At 42.1% G+C, this 22,839-nt stretch overlaps 1 protein-coding gene across 3 annotated transcripts; it reads right to left on the bottom strand.

Moving 5' to 3' along the window:
- Positions 1–669: 669 nt before the first annotated feature.
- Positions 670–21,446, bottom strand: ikzf2 (IKAROS family zinc finger 2). Of its 3 annotated transcripts, none has more exons than XM_070975786.1 (9): positions 21,328–21,446; positions 19,918–20,000; positions 18,641–18,687; positions 12,666–12,767; positions 9,559–9,750; positions 6,917–7,084; positions 3,441–3,578; positions 2,792–2,923; positions 670–1,926 (listed from the first exon to the last, which is right to left on the bottom strand). In XM_070975786.1, exons 3-9 carry the CDS (start codon positions 18,666–18,668, stop codon positions 1,124–1,126), a joined length of 1,563 nt encoding a protein of 520 aa, XP_070831887.1. In that variant the 5' UTR covers positions 18,669–18,687; positions 19,918–20,000; positions 21,328–21,446; the 3' UTR covers positions 670–1,123. The 3 variants fall into 3 exon arrangements, with proteins under 3 accessions (XP_070831887.1, XP_070831888.1, XP_070831890.1); XM_070975787.1 differs by lacking the exon at positions 21,328–21,446 and adding an exon at positions 20,200–20,439; XM_070975789.1 differs by lacking the exons at positions 18,641–18,687; positions 21,328–21,446 and having other exon boundaries at positions 19,918–20,439.
- Positions 21,447–22,839: the final 1,393 nt, after the last annotated feature.

The raw sequence follows: 22,839 nt of genomic DNA, 5'->3' as shown, positions 1-22,839 counted from the left end.
AATAGAGGTTGATTAGCATGGAGAGAAATACGTTCCAATACGAGCAGCAAATGCAATTTCATGAGATAGAAATAAAATGATTTCTAAATGTTTGTGAGAATTTTAAGGGTATATCATTTTCATTTTACTTCATAATTAGATGAGATGCTAGCACACCAGCTGAATCCTACAAAGTGGCTGTCAAGAGGCAGCTTCCTGCTATCAGCCCGCTGTGTAGCCTTTTTAGAGCATTAGCATTAGCTTTAGCGTATTTATAATTACTACAATCTTGGTATTAATCTATGTTTGCTAATTGATTAAAAACTATGCAGTTATACACATCAACACTAAAGCAGGACAAAATACTGAATATGATGGCACGACTGTTCAAATATCTACAGCTGCAGATAGAGTCAAACACAACCACACCACTGGAAACCAAGATCAAATGGACACCAAGTTGCTTGCAGCTAGAACACAAACTGAGATGACCTCTATAACACCATGGTTCATAGGGAAAATGAGGATTATCAGCCACAGCAATGTCATAAAGAATGAAAGGAAAACTGCAAGGATCCAGTATGTCCATGAAAGAATTCATGAATGTTAGTATTTCCTTAATTGAACTGAGACTACCTGAAAACTTCACGAATGTTATCAGTGTTAAATGTGACATTCTGTCTGTTTTTTTTTTCCTCTGTTGCATTGAGCTCACAAGGCAGGAACATGTTCTCGTATTTCATTACTTCTTAGGAGTGAAAGCATTTTTCTGTGAAAAAAAGCATGATGACATAACAAGCACAAAAGGAGACATTTCCAAATAAAACTAAAATGAAAAACTAGTCAAAGTCGTCTGACAGCTGCTTTGTTATACAATTCATGAACATTTTGAGAGAGCGAAAAAAAAATACCGTCCTTCCTCTACATTAATCTTAATGTAATTTGTAGAAAAATGTGTCTTTGGCCCGTACCTTCATATGATTGTTCAACTGTTCAGATTCACAATAAGTAGCTTAAAAAGAAGTTTATGCTATGATTGTGCTACACATGTCTACAGTGCCATTCGACTGTGCAATCTCAGAGATTTGGGGATAAGGACGGATATCAGGCTATTGCTCCTTTCCCTTCATTCCTACCCCTCCTCTTAATGGAAGGTGTGTTCACCGCGGACTATGTGAGAGGAGAACTCATACCGGTCTTTGCTGCGGTGACCACAAATGTTGCACTCCAGTGGATCTCTGTACCCGTGACAACCCATGTGGATGGTGTACATGACATGGTCCAGGAAGAGCACCCGACAGTGCTCGCACTGGAAGGCCCGCATCTCCTGGCCCTCGCGTCCAAACACACGCACCCCTTCGTGGCTCACTGGCCTCTCCATGGCCACTTGCATTATCCTGGGAACCATTCCTGCCCCACTTCTGGGTGATGTTTCTATCACCCGCTCACCTGAATAGATCACCGCTGGACTGGCCCGAGACCTGAGGCCGGAAGGGGGGTTGCTTCCGTGGTTGCCCTGCCTCTCTTGAGGGCTGCTGCGAGCTGAGTCAGCAGAGTCGAGTCCACTGTTGTTGGGAGATTCCTCGTGCCCTTTTTGGGGTGGCTTGCCATGCCTGTTTAAAGCAGTGGGGCCGTTTGTGGAGGGATGGCTGGGGAAGTCATGCGGCTGAGGCGGCAGCGTGTCACAGTTTCTTGGACGTTCTGTTCGTTGGCTCAGTGGCAGGACATGGTGGAAGAGGGGGTTGACCATGGGCACCACCTCGGCCATAGAGAGAGGGGGACCTGGATGGTGGAGCATGGGCCGGAGGGTGTCCGATCCCAGGTATGTGATGGCATTATTGATAGCCTGGTCCATCATGTGGGCTGGCAACAGTTCTGCCTGCTTCTCATACTTATGGCCCATCTCATAGCCTGCTTCAGGGTAGCTGTAGCGCAACATCTTTTCACCTGCATGATACAGAGCAACACTATGACTGCGTGGAATTAAATGATTTAAGAGGACGGTGTCAATTTCAAAATGTCAAACTAAAAAAAAAATAGAGAGATGCAAGAGCTGAAGTGGAGGGCTTCGCTCTTGATTTTTGCGACCAACAAGCGAGAAAAACAATACGCACAAACGCGAGCATAGTCTGACTTCACAAAATTTCCTTTCTAGCCAGTGAACCTTATATCTTGCAGATATTTCAGGGCTTGTTTTTCATATTTTGTACTTGATGTTCTGTGTGTACGAGTCTAATGGGGTGGAAAGCCCCATCCATCTACAAGTGCACTGTTTAACCCCTCCAGAACAGGGATGCGGTGAGCTGTTTTCTCTCGATAAGAGCAATGGCAAAGTTACAGGTGTACCTAACCACAGAGTGAAAAACATTTCCTTGCTTCTCAGTCAACCGCTTGCTCTTGCTTGCTCAATCACTTTTTCTAATACTGAGGCAAATAAAACCAAATTCAGAGAAAAAATCTGGGCTCATAAGTAGGACAGGGCCATTGTGTGATATTTTATAATATTGCATGATGCAATGCTGAAAAGGAAGGAAAAAAAAACTCAAACTAGGAAAGAGCAGAAACCAAGAATGAGGTTAGTTAACAACATATTTCCATTCTATCAGCATAAAAGTGATATCAGTATCAAGGTGTATTACATGATGACAATGTGATGTGACTGATGCATTCAAAGACTCTACAAAGCAATAGTTTAATCCAGTGAAACGAAATGACATCAGATTAAATAATACCGCACATCATGCTGTTCCTCATGGACACTGACTAAAATAAAAAAAGCCGTCGACTGCCTGGCTACGTTTGAAATACCCACCAACGAATTTCTGGGGCGTGGTGCTCTTCCTCTTTCCCACGTTGTTGTGCAGCCTTTCGATAACAGGTGGCCGATCAAACGTGGCCATGGTGTTGGCCTCCGCCATGGGCCTCGGCTCTGTGGCGACCTCACCTTGAATGTTTGAGGAGGGGAGGGGGTTAGAAAGGGCATGGCTATTTGGGTGTTGAACAGAGGTGACTCCTAAATGCTGGACCGTAAATTGAACAGATCACTTTCTTGGGATGTGAAAATGACATTAGAATTTTGGTTTTAGGGCCATTTATATTAATCATGGCATGAATTTCAGTAGTTATCACAAAAGTTAAACAGGTAAATAAAAATAATAAAAAACACATTAAGTAAATGATAAATAAACAGCCAGAAAAACGGCGGTATAGTATTGATGCAGTAGTGTATGTTTCATATCAGCCTTTTTTAAATTTCACTCCTCATTTAAAGACACCTCTTCCATGCTGGAGTATTAATAGTATTATTATTTCCAATGATTTAATAAGTCATAAGCAAACTTCACAGTGTGCATGCTAATACTGATTTTGTCCTGTGAGATCCAACTTTTCTACTGGATTTCATTATACTACAATCAGAACACCTTCATTTTCCTGGTTTCAGTTTTAGTAAAGCTATTTACCTGTGTAAGGGCCAGAGTTGGTGGTTGGATCCAAGCCGATACCCTGCAGGTAACTGTGGCAGCGCTCTTTGTGTTCTTCTAAAGAAGTGCGCTGTTTGTAGCTCCGGCCACAGTAGTTGCACTTGTGTGGTTTGCCAACTACAAGCGAAGACATTCGAGGGAGAAAATATTAATTTCATTCACTGCTATACCCAGAGAGAGAGAGAGAGAGAGAGAGAGAGAGAGAGAGGGAAAGAGTGGGTAGTGCCCAATAAGAAAATGCAACCTGCTGCAGTATTCAGGCGGTGCGTAGTAGTGAATACAGCGAGCAGTCAGTAGTACAATCAAACCAGCCTCTGAGATCATGGATGTTCCACTACTAGTGTGAGGATTCCACACAACTGTTGCCAGACAAGCTGTGGGCGACACAGATAGTTGCACCATGAAGTCTGCATTTCAGAACACTTTGGTGTCTGAAACGTACAGCCAACTCCCACTGCTGAGGCACGCTGACTGAATAGCGGAGTTGATCATGCATCCCATGGTGGCGGTGAAACTAACTCCAATGTCAAACTGCTATGGAGGTGTAGTATGATTCATTATGCCATTTCTATTTTATTCGATTCCTTCCTACCAAGAAGAGTGGAAAAATGAAGACATATCCTTTACATCTATCTCTGTCAAGCCCATCGAGCCCTCCACCCATCCGACATCCAAGTATGACTAATGGAAGACATTATTATCCACCAAGAACTCGCATAGTTATGAGTTGACCGGTAAGAAGGGCAGAAAACAGTAGATATGGGCCATAGCTGGTGTCACCACCTTTGTACAATGGAACTACAAGAGCCTTTTTCCATATCGAGGCAAAAGTCAAATTAAAAATGTGTTAAAACGTAATCGCAATGCACCGCATTAGAGTGAGAATCCTATGCAGACAAACACTGCTGAGGGAGTAGGTCCACGTCCTGAGAGTATTCTCAAAACTAATGTTATGACTCATAAAGGGACTGAGTGAGTGAACTGGAGGCCACACAAGCACACAGATGTGACCCAGACAGCATCATTAGCAATGCGATGTAGTAAGACGTTCATTGGCACGATGGAGACAGCGATTACTAGAAGAAAATGAGCGCCTGATCCTGCACTCTTGTCACTGTGAGAACAGAGAAACCAAACACGTTTCAGTCTGAGGCCTGGAGGTTGTAACACACACACACACACACACACACACACACACACACACACACACACACACACACACACACACACACACACACACACACACACACACACACACATTTAGAGGTAGGTGATAGTTCACACGTGAACAGACGTGCTCTTCTCCCACAGAAGGGGATGTTGAGTTTCTTCTTTTATTCTTAAAGGACTTAATATGTTGAATAAGAAGAGGAGTTACTCAGAACTGCATATTTTTTTATGTGGAAATGTTATATTTTCCTCCCTGGATGACCTCTGAGATTTGTGTGAGTGAAATAAAACTCACTTGCTACAGAATGACATGGCCAATCTTGCATCAGTAGGCACCTTTTCAGTGAATCATGTGGAATGATGATTTTCTGTCGTATCTGTCATTCAGTACTCTTGTGGTCTATGAATGACACTGTATTGGCAGAACTCGAAACTAGGGTTCATGATCAGAATTTTTCTGAGTACGATGAGATACAAAAGGTGGTGGCTAATAAGAAAAGGTTTCAGTATTATTTAGGTAGTGAAAGAGCGTAAGTTCTATATGAAACGTCATCATGGAAATCATTTTCTTTGCTGCTTTCCAGCCGTGAAAGTAAAACAGTGGAGTAGGCAGCAATCAAGCATCGCTCCCTCGTTCTTAGCGGCTCACACACTTTCTCACGCACACACACAACACAGACTTTTTACTTTTTCGTATATCCACCCACACACAAGCTTGTGCAGATGCTGGATGGGCCTGAAGAATCCACCTTTCAGCCGCTATTCTTACTTCATGTAAATGATCCACACTGTGCACTTGGACTCACTTGACTGAGTGCATTTGGCTAATAAACGGGAACTTGCTCAAATTTAAATCCTGTGTGTTACAAAATGTGAAAACCTTGGCCTCTCAAGCATTACCTTTCCTGCATTATCCTTCCACCAATCAATGGATAATTGCGACATTTTCCCTGGCATTCGGGACAGCAACCATTCAACACCTTTTTGCACTACCATTCTTGACAGTTTCTCACTCTTTTCCTCGCCTGACCTCTCTTTCAATGCTGCATTTCCCTCTTTTGGTGACACCTGTTCTTCCGGGCAAGGCACCGGGCCAGAACTGCCAGGTATGCAGCAACTGAGGAGTGAGTCTCTGTGTTTAAAAGAACACCATGACAGCACAACTTGGCAGCATCAAATTCCTCACATTTCCCCCTGAATGACCAGAGGAAGGCAGGTGTAAGGTTTTAATCATGATTTTAAAGGGGAAACACAAGTTCAGCTGAGAAATAAAGGAAGTGAAAGTAGGAAAATGGTCATGGCTGATGGTGGAGGACAGCTGTGGAGAAACAGATAAGAAAGTAAGAAATGCATGAAAGAGGCATCTGAGTAACAACTGACATGCAGACAGAACACAAACACATGGACGCACAGCTAAAAGCACATCACCTCTGTTTAAAAAGAGACGTGTGCATGAGTAACCCCCATAGGGGCATGGCAGGCTGAAATGACAGCGTTGTCTGACCTTGATTTCAAAGGAGCAAAAGAGGAGAGAGATCCTCTGTGATAGAAAAGTGGGTTACAGTTGAGAGACGCAGCCAGCACTCCCCATGTGTTTCTCAACAGACAGATAGTTTCCTCCTTAGCGAGTCAAGCAAGTAAGGAACAGCATGTCCTTGGTACTTAACCACAAAGCACTCACAGCGCTGTCTACAACAGTCACATAAAAAAAACGAAACACACCACGATGTCTATCCAACAACAATATGAGACAGAAAGTCACCAACCGGCAGGTATGGCTACTGTGGCTACTGTACTGTTCTGCTAGCTCCTCCATTAGTCACACAAAGCTTTAGAAGAAAAATATCTAAGGAAAACACTTAAGGGGTACTTACAAACCCTGTGGATAGATAAAATGGAAAAATGACAGTGTTATCACAAAGACTGGCCTCATGTTGAACTTGAGGGCTTCTTACCCTCTTCCTGATGTATGTGTACACAACCATGGTTTGGCTTTCAGACTACATTTTTGTTCCAAGATCACTGATTTCCAAAGGAACAAAATATTTTTCAAGGTTCCTGCCTTATATTATAAGCTGACTGGGGTGATTATGTACACACACATAAGCAGTGAGAGAGAGAGAAGAAGTTCAGTTCAAGTCGAGACAGACTTCTGCAGAAATATCTTTAATGCTTTTAATGCTGGGGTTCTGTGAAGCACTTCTGATGAAAGAAATGAAGTCTCTTCTGGGTAACAGAGGTGGATGAGTAAAAAGGGAAGAGAAGAGGGTGAGGAGGAGTCTTACCAGCATGAGTGCGCAAATGACCGGTGAGGGCATCGCGCCGCCGGCAGGCGTAGTTGCAGAAGGGACATTTGAAGGGTTTCTCGCCTGTGTGCAGCTTAATGTGTCGCAGCAGGTTTCCCTTCTGGGTGAACGAGACACCGCACTGGTTGCACTGGAACGGCCTGTCACCTGATAGAGGCAGGCACAGGAAGTCAATACCACACTCATTGTGGAAGATGTTTTTAGAAAACATGAAGAACTCTGCAGACATTTTTTTTTGTCTCTAACTGAACTTATTTACTTTTTCTGTCTCATAACTGAAACCTTACTTTGTCTCCATGTGTGCAGGAACAACTAAGCACTGACACCTGCTTTATATTTTACAAACTGAATCTCACATCTATGAAATCGTCCTAACATGGCATATGACTACTTGAACTACTTCTGCGAATACTAATGGAAAACAAGAAACAAAACAAAAGCTTAATTCAGTCTGTCATAACAATAACCCGTTTCGTTCTCGATAACAGTGTGGAAATGCAACCCCAACCCCCCTCCCCAAAAAAAACAGAAAAGAATGCAATGATTTTCAAATCCTTTTTGACCTATATTAAATTGAATCTAGTACAAGGTCAAGATACTCAATGTTCAAATTGATTAATAAACTTTGTAAATATACACTTCTTCACTCATTCAATTTTTTTTTAAGTTTTAAAAGGAAATTCTGTCACATTCTTGCTTGGACTGCAGGCAGGCTGCACACTTTTACTATGAAGCCACACTATTGTAACACGTGCAGAATGAGGGTTGGCATTGTCTTGAAGGAACAAGCAGGGTCGTCCCTGAAAAAGACGTTGTGTGGATGGCAGCATATGTTGCTCTGAAACCTGTCTGTACCTTTCAGTATTAATGGTGCCCTCCCAGATGTGCAAGTTGTCCATGCCAAGGGCACTAACACACCACCACACCATCACAGATGCTGACTTTTGAGCTTTATGCTGGTAACAATCTGGATGGTGCTTTTCCTCTTTAGCCCTGAGGACATGTTGTTCATGATTTCCAAACAGTTTGAAAAGTGGACTCGTCAGAGCACAGCACACTGTTCCTCGTTGCATCAGTCCGTCTCAGATGAGCTCAGGGCAGAGATGTCGGCTGTGTTTCTGGATGTTGTTGATATATGGCTTTGACTTTGCATAGTAGAGTCTTAACTTAAATTATAAATACAGCAACATCAACTGTGTTTACTGACAGTTTTTGACTGAAGTGTCCCTGAGCCCATGCAGTAATATCCTTTATACAATCATGTCGGTTTTTTAATGCAGCACCACCTGAGGGGTCAAAGGTCAAGGGGCCCAAATGTGCAGAGATTTCTCTGGACTTTCTGAATCTTTTAGTGATATTATGGATTGTAGATGGTGGAGCCTCTAAATTCCTCACAGTTATGCAAAATGAACTATTTGCCCGTGCAGGTTTTCATAAAGTGGTGAACCTCGCTCCATCCTCACTTGCGAACGACTGAGCCTGTTGAGGGTGTCGATTTCAGACCCAATCATGACACTATCACCTGTTACCAATGAACCTGTTTACCTGTGGAATGTTCCGAACAGGTGTTTTTGAAGCATTCCACAACTTCCCCAGTCTTAAGTTGCTCCTGTCCCAACTTGTTTGAAACGTGACACACGCATCAAAATCAGAATGAGAGTATATTTACAAAACACAAGTTTATCAGTTTGAACACTGAATATCTTGTCTTTGCACTTGTCAAAAAGGATGAGCAAGTTCTTGCATTCTGTTTTCTCTACGTTTTACTTCTTGGGAATCAAGGTTGTAGATACATTTTTGCTCAGGTACAGTCTACACAGCTGTGTATGGCAGCATTCATAAAAGAACTGGATTAAAGTGAACTGCCCTGTGTTGAACTAAACTGAGAAAAAAATCTAATTTCACCTCAGTTGGACTGTTTCAAATTAAATTGAACTGATATTCTTCTAACTGAATTGACTCTTGGTGAACTGAACTTGAAATAGAGAACTAATTGCATCTTCTCCCCATGTTTGCATTAGTTGTGTGCAATTTTCACAGAAAAAAAGTGTCTGTGCTGCATTTACTTGTGTGTATTTTTCATAGTAAATGCAATATTTTCCAGAGTAATGAAGGGGAATATATGTGTGTCTTTCTCTCTTGCACGGTGTGAATAGTAGACTTGTTAAAATGTGGAAGGACGCCGTTCGGGACACCTCTGATTTTACATCGACTCACAACTACTGTCTTCTGTTCTAATGGAAAATCTTTTGATCTGTCACCAGTTGGAAAAGAGAAATATGATCCTAATGCTGCGACAGCCACAGCAGTCGCGGCGTCAGTTGGAACAGGTTGTGGGGGATTCCAAGGATATTTTTTTCCCTGATAATAATTCCAGGTCTAAGCTATTGTCTTTCAACAAAACACACACAGCACCCACACCCACTGCTGGGGAAACCAAATCATTTCTGACTCAGTCTAAAGAATGGGAAACGTACACACAGCGCTGATTTCAATCATTACAGAAACGAAAAATCCTGTGTGGATAAGCAAAGATGCCCATGAAAAAAATGTGTCAATACACTGAAGAGCTTCTTTAAAGCATTATATGCTAAGGCATTTAAAAATATACTAATTGGTACCGTTTGGTTGTCGATTTCCTGCATCAGCTGTCACATTTGGTCCTGATAATCCATCCTGCACATTGTTTGGGCTGCCAGTCATGGATTCCTCTGCTGCTACTTCTTCCTCCCCTGTTTGGCCTATTTCTTCAAGTGCTGGGCTTCTGTTGTCAGCCTCCTCCGCGGTTTCTTCCTCTTGTTTAATTGCCAGTTCTGTAAAACAAAAACAACATCAATCCTGAGATGCACATCTTTACAGTGTGACATTCAGGCAATGCTGGTTTTATGGGAGCGGCCTAAATGTACTTCTACCATAAAAACACTCTCTAATGCAACTATGTGGCCTAGGCTGGCCCTGGGATGCATGACTTGGTCAAGATTGAACATAGTACACAAAAATGTGTTGCATCTGTAAAAATGAGTTCAAACATAAAGATTTGAGATGGACGCTGTCGGTATCAGGAAGGATTGGGCCGAGGTATTCTGGGTTGATATGCAAAGGACATCAGTTGAATTAAGTGAGAGAGATGCTGGAAATAATAAATCACTACATGGGCGCGTGGACTGACGACTGACATGGGAGGGAGAGCAAGAGAAAGAGAAACAGGCTGGTCTGGTTCCTGGCTGTCCCTGGGGAGAAAGGGAGTGTCAGAGGCCCTGTAGCTTACACCTGACAAGCAATGGGAGATTGGTTGGAAGACAAGGGCAAAAGATTGTATAATTTTGCATGTGCGGGGGTGTAAGTGTGTGGGTGACTGTGGCGGGAAATTATTCACCACCTGCAGTCTCTAGTTATCAGTCACCAGCAATTGGTAACACAAAATAATGACGCAGTTGATAGTAATACATGTGAAAGAGACACAGGTAGTTTCATTCACCTGACATCCCAATAATCACTTGGATTGGACAAACAGCACACGGTTCAGCCAAATATTCAAAATATTCACCCAAATTCTCCAGCCTGTTAGGTAGCAAAACCGAAGCACTACTGTGTAATTCTTTTATACTGTACAAAACACATGAGATGACAGTTAGGATGAAGAAAACTTACATCTTTTTTCTAACACAGGATTCTAATAGCGCCCCAAAGCAGCTGAATTTTGTCTTATGAGGGAGAGGAAACTTTGTCTTGGAATTTGTCTCTTCATTGTCCATCTGTACACAAATGCTAGTTATGTGCTAATGCTGATTTAGCCTTTTATGAAAGGCCAGCAGTGACCAGGCAGAATGCGGTATGTCACATTTACAGCATCTTGATCTTGGCTTGTTTATTCTTTGTCATATGCAACAAGATCAAAATCATTTGCATGCTTCACACACAGCTTTTGTTGTTTGAATTGTGCTTTTTTTATACAGCCCTCTGAAACAAAGTAGTGACTCTCAGTCAGACAGTAAAACATGACTTGATCCTCTGTAGCAGACTTGACTTTGTTACCACTACAGCTGTGACAAACAATTTCCACACTAGGAGACGAGCATGTCAATGGGAGCGTCTAAAAAAGACGCTCCCATTGTTCTTGTTACAGGTTTAAAATGGATACAGGGGGCTTTAGATATAGTGTGGAAAAACGTCTGGACACTATCCGAACAAAACTTACTCATCCTGATGAGCCTGTTGTGGGATTTACTGGAGAAGCAGTCACAGTGTGAGCATGTGGTTGTTTTACTAAAGCCTCCCATCTGACTGCATCCATCAACTGTCCCCTCAGGCTTTGGAACTGCATCTACTTAACTCTCAGAGCCTTGTAAAATACATTCAGAAATCCAGGCAAGACTTGTACCACAAGAGAAAACTACACTAAGCAACTGCATTCTTTAAACTGACACTGTATATTTCCAATGCCACACTTTGCACAGAAGAAACCCCCAATACCCACGTTGCAATCGAGTCTTGACTCCAACAGCTGTATCCTGGCAACACGGAGCAGACCTGAATGTCCTTGCTATTCAGCTCCTTGCATCTTTACATCTGTCTCTCCAGTGTGGCAGAATGGAATGCACAAAGTGGTCCAATGAGGATACGTTTTTGATACACGAGCAATGATGATCACCGAGATGCAGTTTCGGTATATTTCCACTCCTCCTCTGGATACAATGCAGTAGTGTCTGCGATTTATCCGAGTTTCCCATAATCCATAGAAAATCAGGCAGAAAGTTTGCAACAGATTACAGGTTTACTGAAAGCATCTCATCATTATGAAGACATTCTGTCACTCTTACAACGCAAACTGTCACCTAGCCCAAAGGGTGTAATTCTACCCCCCTTTCATTACCCCATAGAGTGCACGAAACCAAGACAACTGCTGTACAGTTTGATTTTAAGCTTGCAAGCTGAAGTGTTGGGCTGAAATTTGACAGCGCTTCATGCTTATTTTCAACAGATGATGTGATGCAGCCCTTCTTTTGTAACAAGACCTCAAATAGCGAATCATGTGAAGCAACTTCCAGAGTGACAACAGCTCTTATCGGTGAAGAGCATCTCCCTGTGAAAACCATCGCCCAGCCCGCCTCCCTGTATCTCTAAACTTGTGGGAAACAAGCTTCCCTTTTTTTTTCACTTGTCTCAGTTAGTTTCCTCTTTTCTTTGCTGCTTCACGGTGACAGCGCCTAAGCTAATCTGAGGCATCAGGTCAATAGACTTAAAGGCACCACCATGCAACACTTCTGGGTAAGTGCCAAGCGCAATATGGAACAAGTTGCAGTATGGTATTTCTTCCTTTTTCTTTTTGGCATATTCTTTAAAGCAGGACTTAATTCAAAGTTTATCTTTTTGAATGCAGTGTTTTAAAGTGATTTTATGCAAAGTGCTTTGCAGGTTGCCCCTCAGTCACTCATTCACACACACTGATCTGCACACACTTGCCATGTTAAGTTCAGTTCAGGGGAAATACTGCAACCCTTTCTTCCCCAGAAGGCTTTTGTTGTGAACTTGTTCAGTTTCATTAAGATAAAGCAAAATACAATGATCAGAGAGAACAGATCTAGTTAGAACAGTATATCTATTAAAGGAGAAACTGTGTGTGTGTGTGTGTGTGTGTGTGTGTGTGTGTGTGTGTGTGTGTGTGTGTGTATACTGTAGCTGCTCTTGGCAGACTGTAGAATAGCGTATGTCTTGATTGAGCACTCACCACTGGGGGAATTAGGACCCTGAGGAACTGTCTGTCCATTAGGTGTTGACATCTCCGCCAACATTCTCGAGTTCTCCTCACAGGGAGAGTATTGGCCGTTACCTGGGAGATAAACGGAAACATGGCACTCTTCATTGTGCTGTACAATAATGTAGATGTACAGCTGATACAATATGGTGCTGTTCTGCGAAAAATGTCCAGTTTGGGATTTTTTGACATTATATAGAAGAAGATGATGAGAGAAAAATTAAAGGTGGTCGAGCAAGAAGTAAGGGTGTCTGAAAAAAGCATTTTGACATGATCTTTTTAGCGGATGAGACTCTTACAGACTGTGATGCTATACTCCACACCTACATAAGAAATATATCTGGTCTTTTCACTTTCATACTGATAAAGACACAATAGACAGCAGTCTTGTGTAAGGTCTTTCCTTGTCAGATTAAAAATGATTATTTCCACCCTTCTCAGACCTATGTCTAAGCCTAACCTGAATGGTCACTATAGAGGCCGCCGTACAGAACGCAGATGGCAACTAACCCAACTGTCTTTATGCATTTATGGGATCCTAATGTCCAGCAAATGCGGCTCAGATTGCATCCTCTCAGCTGTCTGTACAGAGCCCAGGCTATGGATAGCCCTGTGTCCACTCAGAGGGAGAGCAAACCAATCCCTTATCCCCTTACACCCCGGCCCTGTCAGGGTCACCAGAACAATACAGTGGCAACAGGCAAACACCCCTGCTGACCCAGGTGTCAGATCCCTTAGGAACCACGGGGAGCCGTCATTCACCACCAGCACAGTTAAAGATTTTCCTCAAGCATACTGACAACTGATAACGACAACAAAATGGGAAAGCATCCGTTATAATGAGACCAGACTGCCTCATGCATTTAAAATTGTAGCAAAAGCCACAGCTGAACAAGTTTCAGTTAAAATCAAAGAAACGTGCTACGTGCTACATCTGAAACCGCTACAAGGAAGGCCTTGTTACAATTTGTCGGTGCTAAATGTGTCTGCAGTGATCCCTCATACATGAAAAAGAAAACTGTGTTAGATCTCCTCTTGCTGTGACAGCGCCTCTTAGTTTGACAACCTCTTCTGTGGTATTGTTCCATTGTAGTGGCGGCCACACTGAGTGGGGCATACTGGGAGACGTTGTCCATGACACAATCCCTGGGCCTGGGCTCGGGTTGCACAGGTTGGGGTTGGAGGAAATCTCAGGTGACTGACGCTGGCTATCCCTTGGCAATGCTGTCCTGGAGACAGGAGTGGCCCAGATTTGTCATGAAGGATTTTCCATTACTGTGGCAGACGCTGACAGCTGCCTAGCAGCACTATGGCTAGGTCTTCTCAAGCATAAACTAATAGTTTTGGGTTTTCTGGGTTCAAATGCTAAAATAAGAACCCTCCATTGAAGGTTTTAACAGAGTGTTATTGTTAAAAAATTAATTGCTTCATCAGCAGTTTATTCAAAATCTATGCGTGCTGATTTAAGAACAATGCTGTCAGAATGTTTTTTTAATGAATGACAAATTACATCAAATAAAGGCTTTCGTCATCAAAGGCACATGTTCTTGTCTTCAGGCAATAACTGGCAATCAAAGGGAGAAGTCAAACCTCTATTATGTCCGTCTGTTGCTTAGGACGGTCAAATACAACTGCAGAGCTCGTGAAGAAGATGCAGTTCCACACACACCTGTTGGAAAGGGGACCTCAAACTTTAACTGTTTGGCAAAAAATGAGAAAAAATAAAAAATAGCTGAGCCTTCACAGATTAAATTGAAGCTTTAGCGTTGGCGCCCCGCATTTTATGAGTCAATCCTGTATGAACAGTAAGATGAGGATGTCAAACAGTCGAGACTTGCCAGGGGAAAGGTATATTGAGTAATACACCAAATTGGGATTATTTAACGTGCTGACAAATGGAAAGGAACAAATGTGTACATCTGAAAGTGGTGGGTGTAGTAAATGCTGACTTCATCAGTGATGCCATATTAATGTAGAGCATCTGAGGTACAGTCATCCTCTCAGCAATCCAACGATCGTCAATCCAATTTCTGGCCTTACAACTTATTCAAAAAGGAGCATGAGCAGTTTTAAACGGTATCTAGGTTCAGGAGCAGTCTGCAATAACAGTAACTCCGAATCAAACCAAGGTCAAGGTCCATCTACCCGTTTGTGAGGACAAAAATGAATAAGATGCACAAAATGGCTGCATCTTAAAAGACGGCACCTAAATCTAGCTGTGTGAGGAACTAAATCAGATTCCTTTCTGGAGTGACGAGGCCCTCCTTTCTGGCTTACTGGATGCACACTATGGGATCTGGTTTTTCCTGTCAAACCCTTCCTTAAGACACAGACTCATATCACAATGACACACACACCACTGACCCGGCTAACAACAAATATTAATAGACAAATAAGAGCATTCAAAAACTTTTAAAAACTACTTTTACAAGTACAAGTAATGACTGAACACAGTTATATGTATACAGAAGTGTTACAGGCGCACCTGCAGTCAGCTACAAAGCCAAAGAGTGCACTGTTCCATTTGTGGTAATCTGTACTGGTGTATGTGGGGGTGACCCAGAGAAACCTGGTACAGTCCACCTCTGCAGATAACTAATAATTAATAACATGAGCAAATGGAATTTCTTAAATGAGCCAGCTTAGAAAGTGAGTGCTGTAAATGAGGCAATTTAAAGGCATAGTTTTGCTGTTTTTAAAACGAGACAATGTTTCCCCATAGATTATTGTGCATGACAGCTCATGCAGCTCATTATTTTTAATTTGCCTGTCCCTTTCTGTCAGTTACCCCTGGTTTTGTACATAACACGGGAGATGTTTGCATCTGCTCATGCTATTTATTTCCATTCAACTACAGCAAGAAACTAGACATCAAACTAACACAGTGTTCCTTTCACAAAACAGTCCGACTGCATCAGGCAGCTGTCAGACATGTAATTAGCTGCTAGCAAGGTGGTAGCTGAGCACGAGTGACCAACAACTGGAAGATGATACAGAGAAGCTGGAATATCTCAGTTAACCTTTTAAGCATGTCAAATATTGGTTATCAACTTCAAAGCTCCGAAATGGAGACTGTCAGGATTCCAGAGTGTGAAGTATACTGCAGCCTGCTTTGGCAAACCCATGAGGCAAATCTGATGTTAAAATGTGAGAACCCCGGGAGGACCAACTACATGAGGCAGCTATGTACAGTGTGTCATTTACAAGCCAGAAACTGCACAATTTCACCTTATTTTTTGCTTTTTTTAAATGTAGAAAGCAGCCAAGTTTCCCATCGGTAGAATACGAAATGCAAAATATCTAATTTCTTTAAGTGGGAAATGACACTTACAGTAAAAGAGCAAGCGCGTGTGAGTTGCGACTATGATGTATGAGCAATGATCATGTCAGAAATGTGAAAGAGAATAAAGTGCCTGAGAGAGACTGGGATAATTTCTGTGAGAGAATGATTGCATATGTGATAAATTATGATGGGGCATGTGATAAAGAGAAGTAGTGTGCTGCGTGTGAAAAAGAGTAACTGTGTGTGAGTGAGAGAGATCGACTGTGACAATGACAGCGAATGTGGTTAAAAATAATAGTGTGAGAAGAACATTTATATAAAAAAGAGGGCTGGTTGATTAAACAGGAAGGAAACTGAAAGTCTTGATTCCTGATTATTGAAAAGCCTCTGAAACCAAAGCGTGTACCTGCTCAATGCCACTGCTATCCTTGGACTTTGAGGAGCATTCGAATCCAGCCACAGTGCCTTTAGAGGCGCCATGTTTTGTCAGTGCATGCAAGGTCGCTCTGGTTTTCAGAAATTTTACCTTCCCTTCATGCAAAGCTGTAAGCCAATGAACAACTGAAACTACAAATCTTGTCAATCACAATGCAATTATCTACATTGCCAGGCTGTATGTTTATGTGTGTGTGGGTGGGTGTGCAAGTGAATTCGATTAATACACACAAGCATTAGAATTTCTAATATATATATATTTTTTATTGTATTATTAGTTGATTTATCATTTTTATTATTATTATTTATCTATATTTAAAGTGGAAACAGGCAATTTTTCAAAGCCCACTAGTTTCTCAAGAGGAATTACTGTCGATGCAGCTGACACAAAGACAACGGGATCACTTTCTGTTTCCTGATCGACTTCACTTTGAAAATAAGAGAGAAGAACGAAGCATGTTTACTTTAAAGGTTAAGTGAAATTGTCCTAATTTTATATCAAGCAATAACATAGTATTGCACATATTCATAGTAACATAGCATAAGACAGCGTTACTTTGCACAAACAATTAACTACAGCAGTGGTTTGTTGTCGGGGTGGAGGGAGGAGTAGAACAAAACATGAGGAGAAAAAGTGTTCATTCATTCATTTAATCTGAAATGGAGACGAAAGCAGACAGAAACATGCCGATCAGCAGGTAGTCAGCCTTCATTTTCCCACTGCTAGAAAAAATAATCTAAACACCGATGGTGTCGTTATTGCTTAGCTATTACATTGTGACAATCAACATCTTAATTACACTTTGGAGTAAAAAACTAGCCAGTTTAAGTGAACCTGAAAAATTTGTTTGAGAATTGAAAAATAATCTTCTCTGAGACAAAAGGCCATCACCTATATGAACAGATGTAAGCTTCAGTTACAGAGCTATGACTTTGTAACCAAATGATATTATGAATAGGAAAGAACCTAGTTGCGTTGACCTGAAATGACATTTGGTTTTGCCGGTCATCACTTTTCTGTTACCTCATTACAAGCCTGTTGAACTCAGCTGTTTCAGACACGTATTTGCCTCAATTTGTGCTCCCAAGCGGGGATTTGACCCCCTCTACTCGCATCTTTGCACTGACTTTAAATGCACTCCTGCCACCTCTAAAATCTCATTCAAGTTCAGTTTGAACAAACCTTTACATTCTCCAATATATATTTTCTTTTCGACTCACACCACATATACTATTTTGCTTTTGTACATATGCTGAGTACAATGTAAGCGTAAGAGTTTACTACTGAAGGACACCATGTGCGTTTCAGAGAGTGTCTTCATGTGCTTTATGACGGTGAGTAGAAGAATATGTTTGCATGGATGGTAGGATCTATAGGTGGTGTTGGTATGTTCTAGACTATGATGATGACTGTGGCAATGGGTATGATATCTGACCTAAATTTTCTCCCCTCATCAGCAGTACCCTGCCAACGTATTGAGCGTAAAGTACAATACATAACAGTAACGAGGATGCAAACAGTTGCATTCCACAATGATGTGTGTTTTTTCCGCAGATTCGTGCAAACGGAACAGACGACAGAACTATGTTCCAGAACTATCATTTCAGAAGCGCCCTACAGACGGACAAGGAGAGGAAGAGCCTCCATTTCTTCTTCCGCCACCACCCATACCTCGCCTGCCAAGTGTTCCTATAAGCACAAACCCCCAATGGAGGACTAAAATCCCCACTGATGTCACGAGCAACATGCTACCTGTTTTTAGATCTGAATATCAAAGCAAAACACAAGGCGGGCAGGGAAGATAGTCAACAGACCTGCCCAAAGGAAACCAGCAAAGGGCAATGGAGCACCACATATATCTGATGCATTCAACAGGATGTTGCTAATGCATCGTTCTCTCTACCTTTAAGGGGTGAACAGGAAAAAGGCTGCACTAGGGGAAAATCCCTTGAAATGTTTATAGTTTTGTGATTGCAAAAATGTTGTTTTTTTTGTATCAGCAATGAATCAGAAAGTTGGAAGAGACAATTAAGTCAAACTTGTTAATAGCACAGAAGTGCTGATGAAGTAACACAGACGTATTATTATCGTCCTTATCACCATCATTGGTACAACTAAACAGACAGACACTCCAACATACTGCATAAACTGTGTCCCTGAGGTGTAAAGTGTGGGTCACTGAGTGTCACTGTGCACTGAATATAGTGTGCAAGTGATATGAGGACTTACTAGCACAGTAGCCATCAGGAGCCTCCATTTCAAGTGCTTTGGGAGTGCTGCAGGGAATAAAAAGTCATATTACTGCGACTTTTACATCACTGTAACACAAAGTCTTTTTTAAAGCTGTGCAGCCTGAGCGCTGTGCCACAACACGTAGCGTGCAACAGTGAAATGCACCTCCATAATTACCCTTGATCAGTATTCAGAAAAACACAGTGGACCTGTAAACTATCAATTTGTTGAAAATCACATAAACACCCAAGTTTAAAGCTGTTAAGCTCTCTTAGTTGCATGGTTTCCAGTGTACAGAGGTGCATTACAAAAGAGGCTCTGCTCTGTGAGAAGTTGTCACGTATATTTAGGGAGCTACCCTGCATGCTATTCTAGACGTGTGAAAGCCTTGTTTTAGTTTCACGCTCTCTATATAACGTTCTTGTCTAACTAATAGTTAAATTATAGCTGCAATGGTCTCTCAATTTTCTGCATTTGTACTCCAATGAATGTGCATCATCATCATCATCATCACTAAATTCAGGTTACAATTTAACTGTTTGTACATAACTAGCATTACACTACAGAGGTGTTCAACTGTGCAGAGATACACTTTAATTCACCTTGTTTTTAAACTGCTTATGTGCTCTAAACTTTTCAGGGTATGCTGATAACACATGGTGTCTACAGGCTCCTTTAAGGAAGTTGTAAATGACTTTTAAGCTCTTTGTAAGATGATTCTAATTATTACAAATTGCAGACTCAAGGTTGGGTCCCTTGACACGTTGGTATTGCTGTGCTGAAGATTTGTTAAAGTTAACACATGCAAAGTAAGTGTGTCATGATTACTGTACTTTGGAATAGCAGTGAATTAGAGAGAACTGTATGATATTTATTTAAACACTGGCTTCCTCAAAGAGCAGAAAGCTGAAGTGTTTGATTAAAAGAAAAACACACTCCAAAGTGTGATTGCAGAGACTTTCTTCTTGGTCGTGTATCAGACTCAAGAATGGCCCACATCATTAGCTTCTTTGCATTGAACTATTTACCAACAGCAGCTTGCTGTCCAACAAAGATGATGGTAAACTGACTCAGAGCCAGCTGGAATGGTGACTTCTTAATTTTGACTCCCTGTGTAGCTACATTGAGGAAACTTTGGTCACTTTACAGTTAGAGAAAATTTGAGAGCCACTTATTTTAGACTGGTAGATCAAATTTAAAGTGAAACGTGACTGCAAAACAATAATGCAATAAGTAAAATAGATATGTTAAAAAAGGTGGATTCATATAATTACCTTGAAGCGTCTCCCCTGTGCAAAATCAGTTGGTAATTTCAGTCAAGGACGGAGGGAGGGGGTGGTAAGTTGTCTCCACCTCCCTTTAAAAAACAAAAAAAGATCAAAATTAGGCCTACCTATTGGGTCCAGAGACCTCTCACAAATGTCTGATAGGAAAAACTTTTTTCAGCATGTCTCAGCAACAGTCCAGTAAGAGGAAGGCGAAAAACGTCTGAAAATCAATCTGAGCGAGCTGAGAAAAGCAGAGAAAAGTTTAGGAGCGCATCTACAGGGTCCCACAGGTGACTGTCGCTGCGCCAAAGCCTCTTCTGCGCGCGTCCCGTCGACTTATCCACTTTAAAAACAACGCGGGCACCGTCCCACCGAGCTCCACACGCACTGGATTCAAACTTGCCACATTTCATCAGAAGTCGCACAACTATTATCTGAGCCGTACACCGTGCCCTCTTACAGTACGAACACCGAGAGGAGGGGGGGAAGACTCAACAAGTTGGTAAAGGAAAGAAAGAGAGGGATGGATCAAACTGGATCCACCGGTTCCTAAGGAATTAGCCATAGCGGCAGGGAGCACCCAAGCTATTTTCAGTAACCAAGAGAGTGGAAATCCGTGTGTAGGCAATGTTGAAAATCCACTGTGGAGACGACTGAGTCTAACGCGCTTTAACCACTACTGCGGAGGATGGGACTGTAATGTGATGTAGAGGCGAATTAAACAGTGGCTAAACTGCTGCAAGGCCACCCTCCCCCCAAAACACACTGCAACCAACAATAAAATAATAACAAAAAAAAAAATGTCTCATTAGAAGGGCTTAAAATAATTAGCCAACCAAAATCTACAGGCCACTTTTTGACACTACTTCCTAGTATGTCTCCAACGTGACCTCAGGTAGCCGAATTAAAAATTCATGTCAGCAGCAAAAAAAAATGTGGGAAAAGTCCATTTTGCAGATGCGCAGACAGGTTAAGCGGCGAGGACAGGGCGCGTTTACCTGGCGGCCAACAGCGCATCTCTGGAAATAACCATCAGCTGCAAAACCGTGGAGCCAGTTTTGCTGTTATTGTGGCAACGCGCCGCGGTTCTAGTGTTAAGTGATTTTTTTTTTATTTATTTATTTTTTTGCTGGCTGCGTTGCCGGCGTGGCTTGGAGCTGACTGACAGTTGCAATTCAACAGGTTATCCGATCACCGCAGTGTACAGCAGAGCCCGTCTGGCTTTCCATTCATCAGACAGACGCTCCTTGTCTGCCTTTGCCGCAGACATGCGCCTCCAGCAGCTCTGAAGCGCCTATAGCCTACTGACAGTCGAATAATATTGAACGGCTACCTTACAGCAGCGACAGAATGGTTAGTTAATACAGGAAACCGATTCATGCACTTATGTCTCTCTCGCTGTGTCTTTTTATTTACCTTAAACACGGAGGAGTTTCTATAATCCCATCAACTTGCACATTACTGTTCCCGGCTGAATGTCTCGGCTTGGAAAAGGCTTCATTCTAGCCCGACATGCGCCACGCAGCGCGGACTGAAAGGCAGTTTGGTTCCGCAGCAGCAGCAAAAGCAACAGTTGTTCAATCCACCACTGACTTCCTCCTCCATCTCCTCCAGCCCGAGCAGCAGACAACCCGCCCGAGTTGCTATTCTGGGAAGTTGGTCTGACACAAAGAAACCGTCGCGATCACAGAGTGTGGACCCAGTCAGCCTCTCTGCTTGGCAATCGATTAGGTTACAGGGGGCCTCTTATTCCCCGAGGCTGCAGCCAGGTTATATCCCTGTGGAGACATAAGCATGACTGTCATGCGCTGCAAGTGTTTCTGTAGGGATTACAGTGTACTCAAGGACATGCTGAGTCTTTTTTTAACATATCTGCAGCGATTTGTAATGTTTGCTTCCTACGTATATACAGCAGTAATTTGTCAAATTTCTGACAAAAACTAATTTTTGATTAATTGATCGTTATAAATTATCACAGTACTGTATTGTCAAAAACTGGAAAACTAGAATAAGAGCCCGAGCGATACGGTGTTCCTGAGGCCAATGTGAATATTTCAGAGTTTATGAGAAGAAACTTTTTAACATGAACGCATGCATGCAGTTTTTATTCACCAATTTTAACCAACATAGTGTACATGGTGAGCAGCACAGTGAAATATAAACTTGTCAGTCGTCCCTAGTGGACAATCTATGTAATGGCAGCACACACACAAATAAAATGAAAATAAAATAAAAATCAGCATTTCCCTCTTCAGCCACCATGTAAAACAGTACTGTACTTTGTACTGTACCTCATTTCACAAGTAAGCTTGAAAAGCAACAATTAATAATAATCTAAACAGCAAATGTGTGTTGCCAGTTGTGGCATCAGTGGTCTGAATGTAGATTTGTGTGAATAATGAAGCATAAGGCTTTTTTTAAGCATCAAAATAAATCCAAAGTTGCTCTACTGCACTGGGCCCAGGTGCTCCAGATCTGCTTGGCTGGCTCTCTGCAGTCAGAAACCTCAAACATCTTAAAGTACAGGTGAAGCATACACACCAAAGGAGTTCACACACCTGCAGGAATGAATGAATAGAACAGACGGATACTGCTGTCCTGACTTCAGTCCACTCGGGCAGAGAAAAGCCTCGTCTGAGAAGTTCAGATGAACCGCACTCTTTGATAGATGAAGAAAAAGTCGACTGAGGACACCGATGCAAATTTAAACATCTGGAGAGCAGTTTATTTTTTTATTTGAGTCTCAGGTTGGTGTATTTTAATTTTCCCTGAAATATTTTCAAGAAGTAGTTGAGATCTGAGACAGCTCAGACTGTAGTTAAACGTGTAATTTAATTGTGCCCTCTCAACCTTGTGTTTTGTGGATTCACTTCCTCCTTGTTTGGGGTCCTTTAGACTCCAGTAATGTACAGCAATAAGAACTGTAAT

Source organism: Chaetodon trifascialis, chromosome 12 (assembly GCF_039877785.1).
Source record: "Chaetodon trifascialis isolate fChaTrf1 chromosome 12, fChaTrf1.hap1, whole genome shotgun sequence".
Taxonomy (NCBI): Eukaryota; Metazoa; Chordata; class Actinopteri; order Chaetodontiformes; family Chaetodontidae; genus Chaetodon; species Chaetodon trifascialis.
Note: the sequence above shows the minus strand (reverse complement) of the source record. Positions and strands in the feature narration are given on the sequence as shown.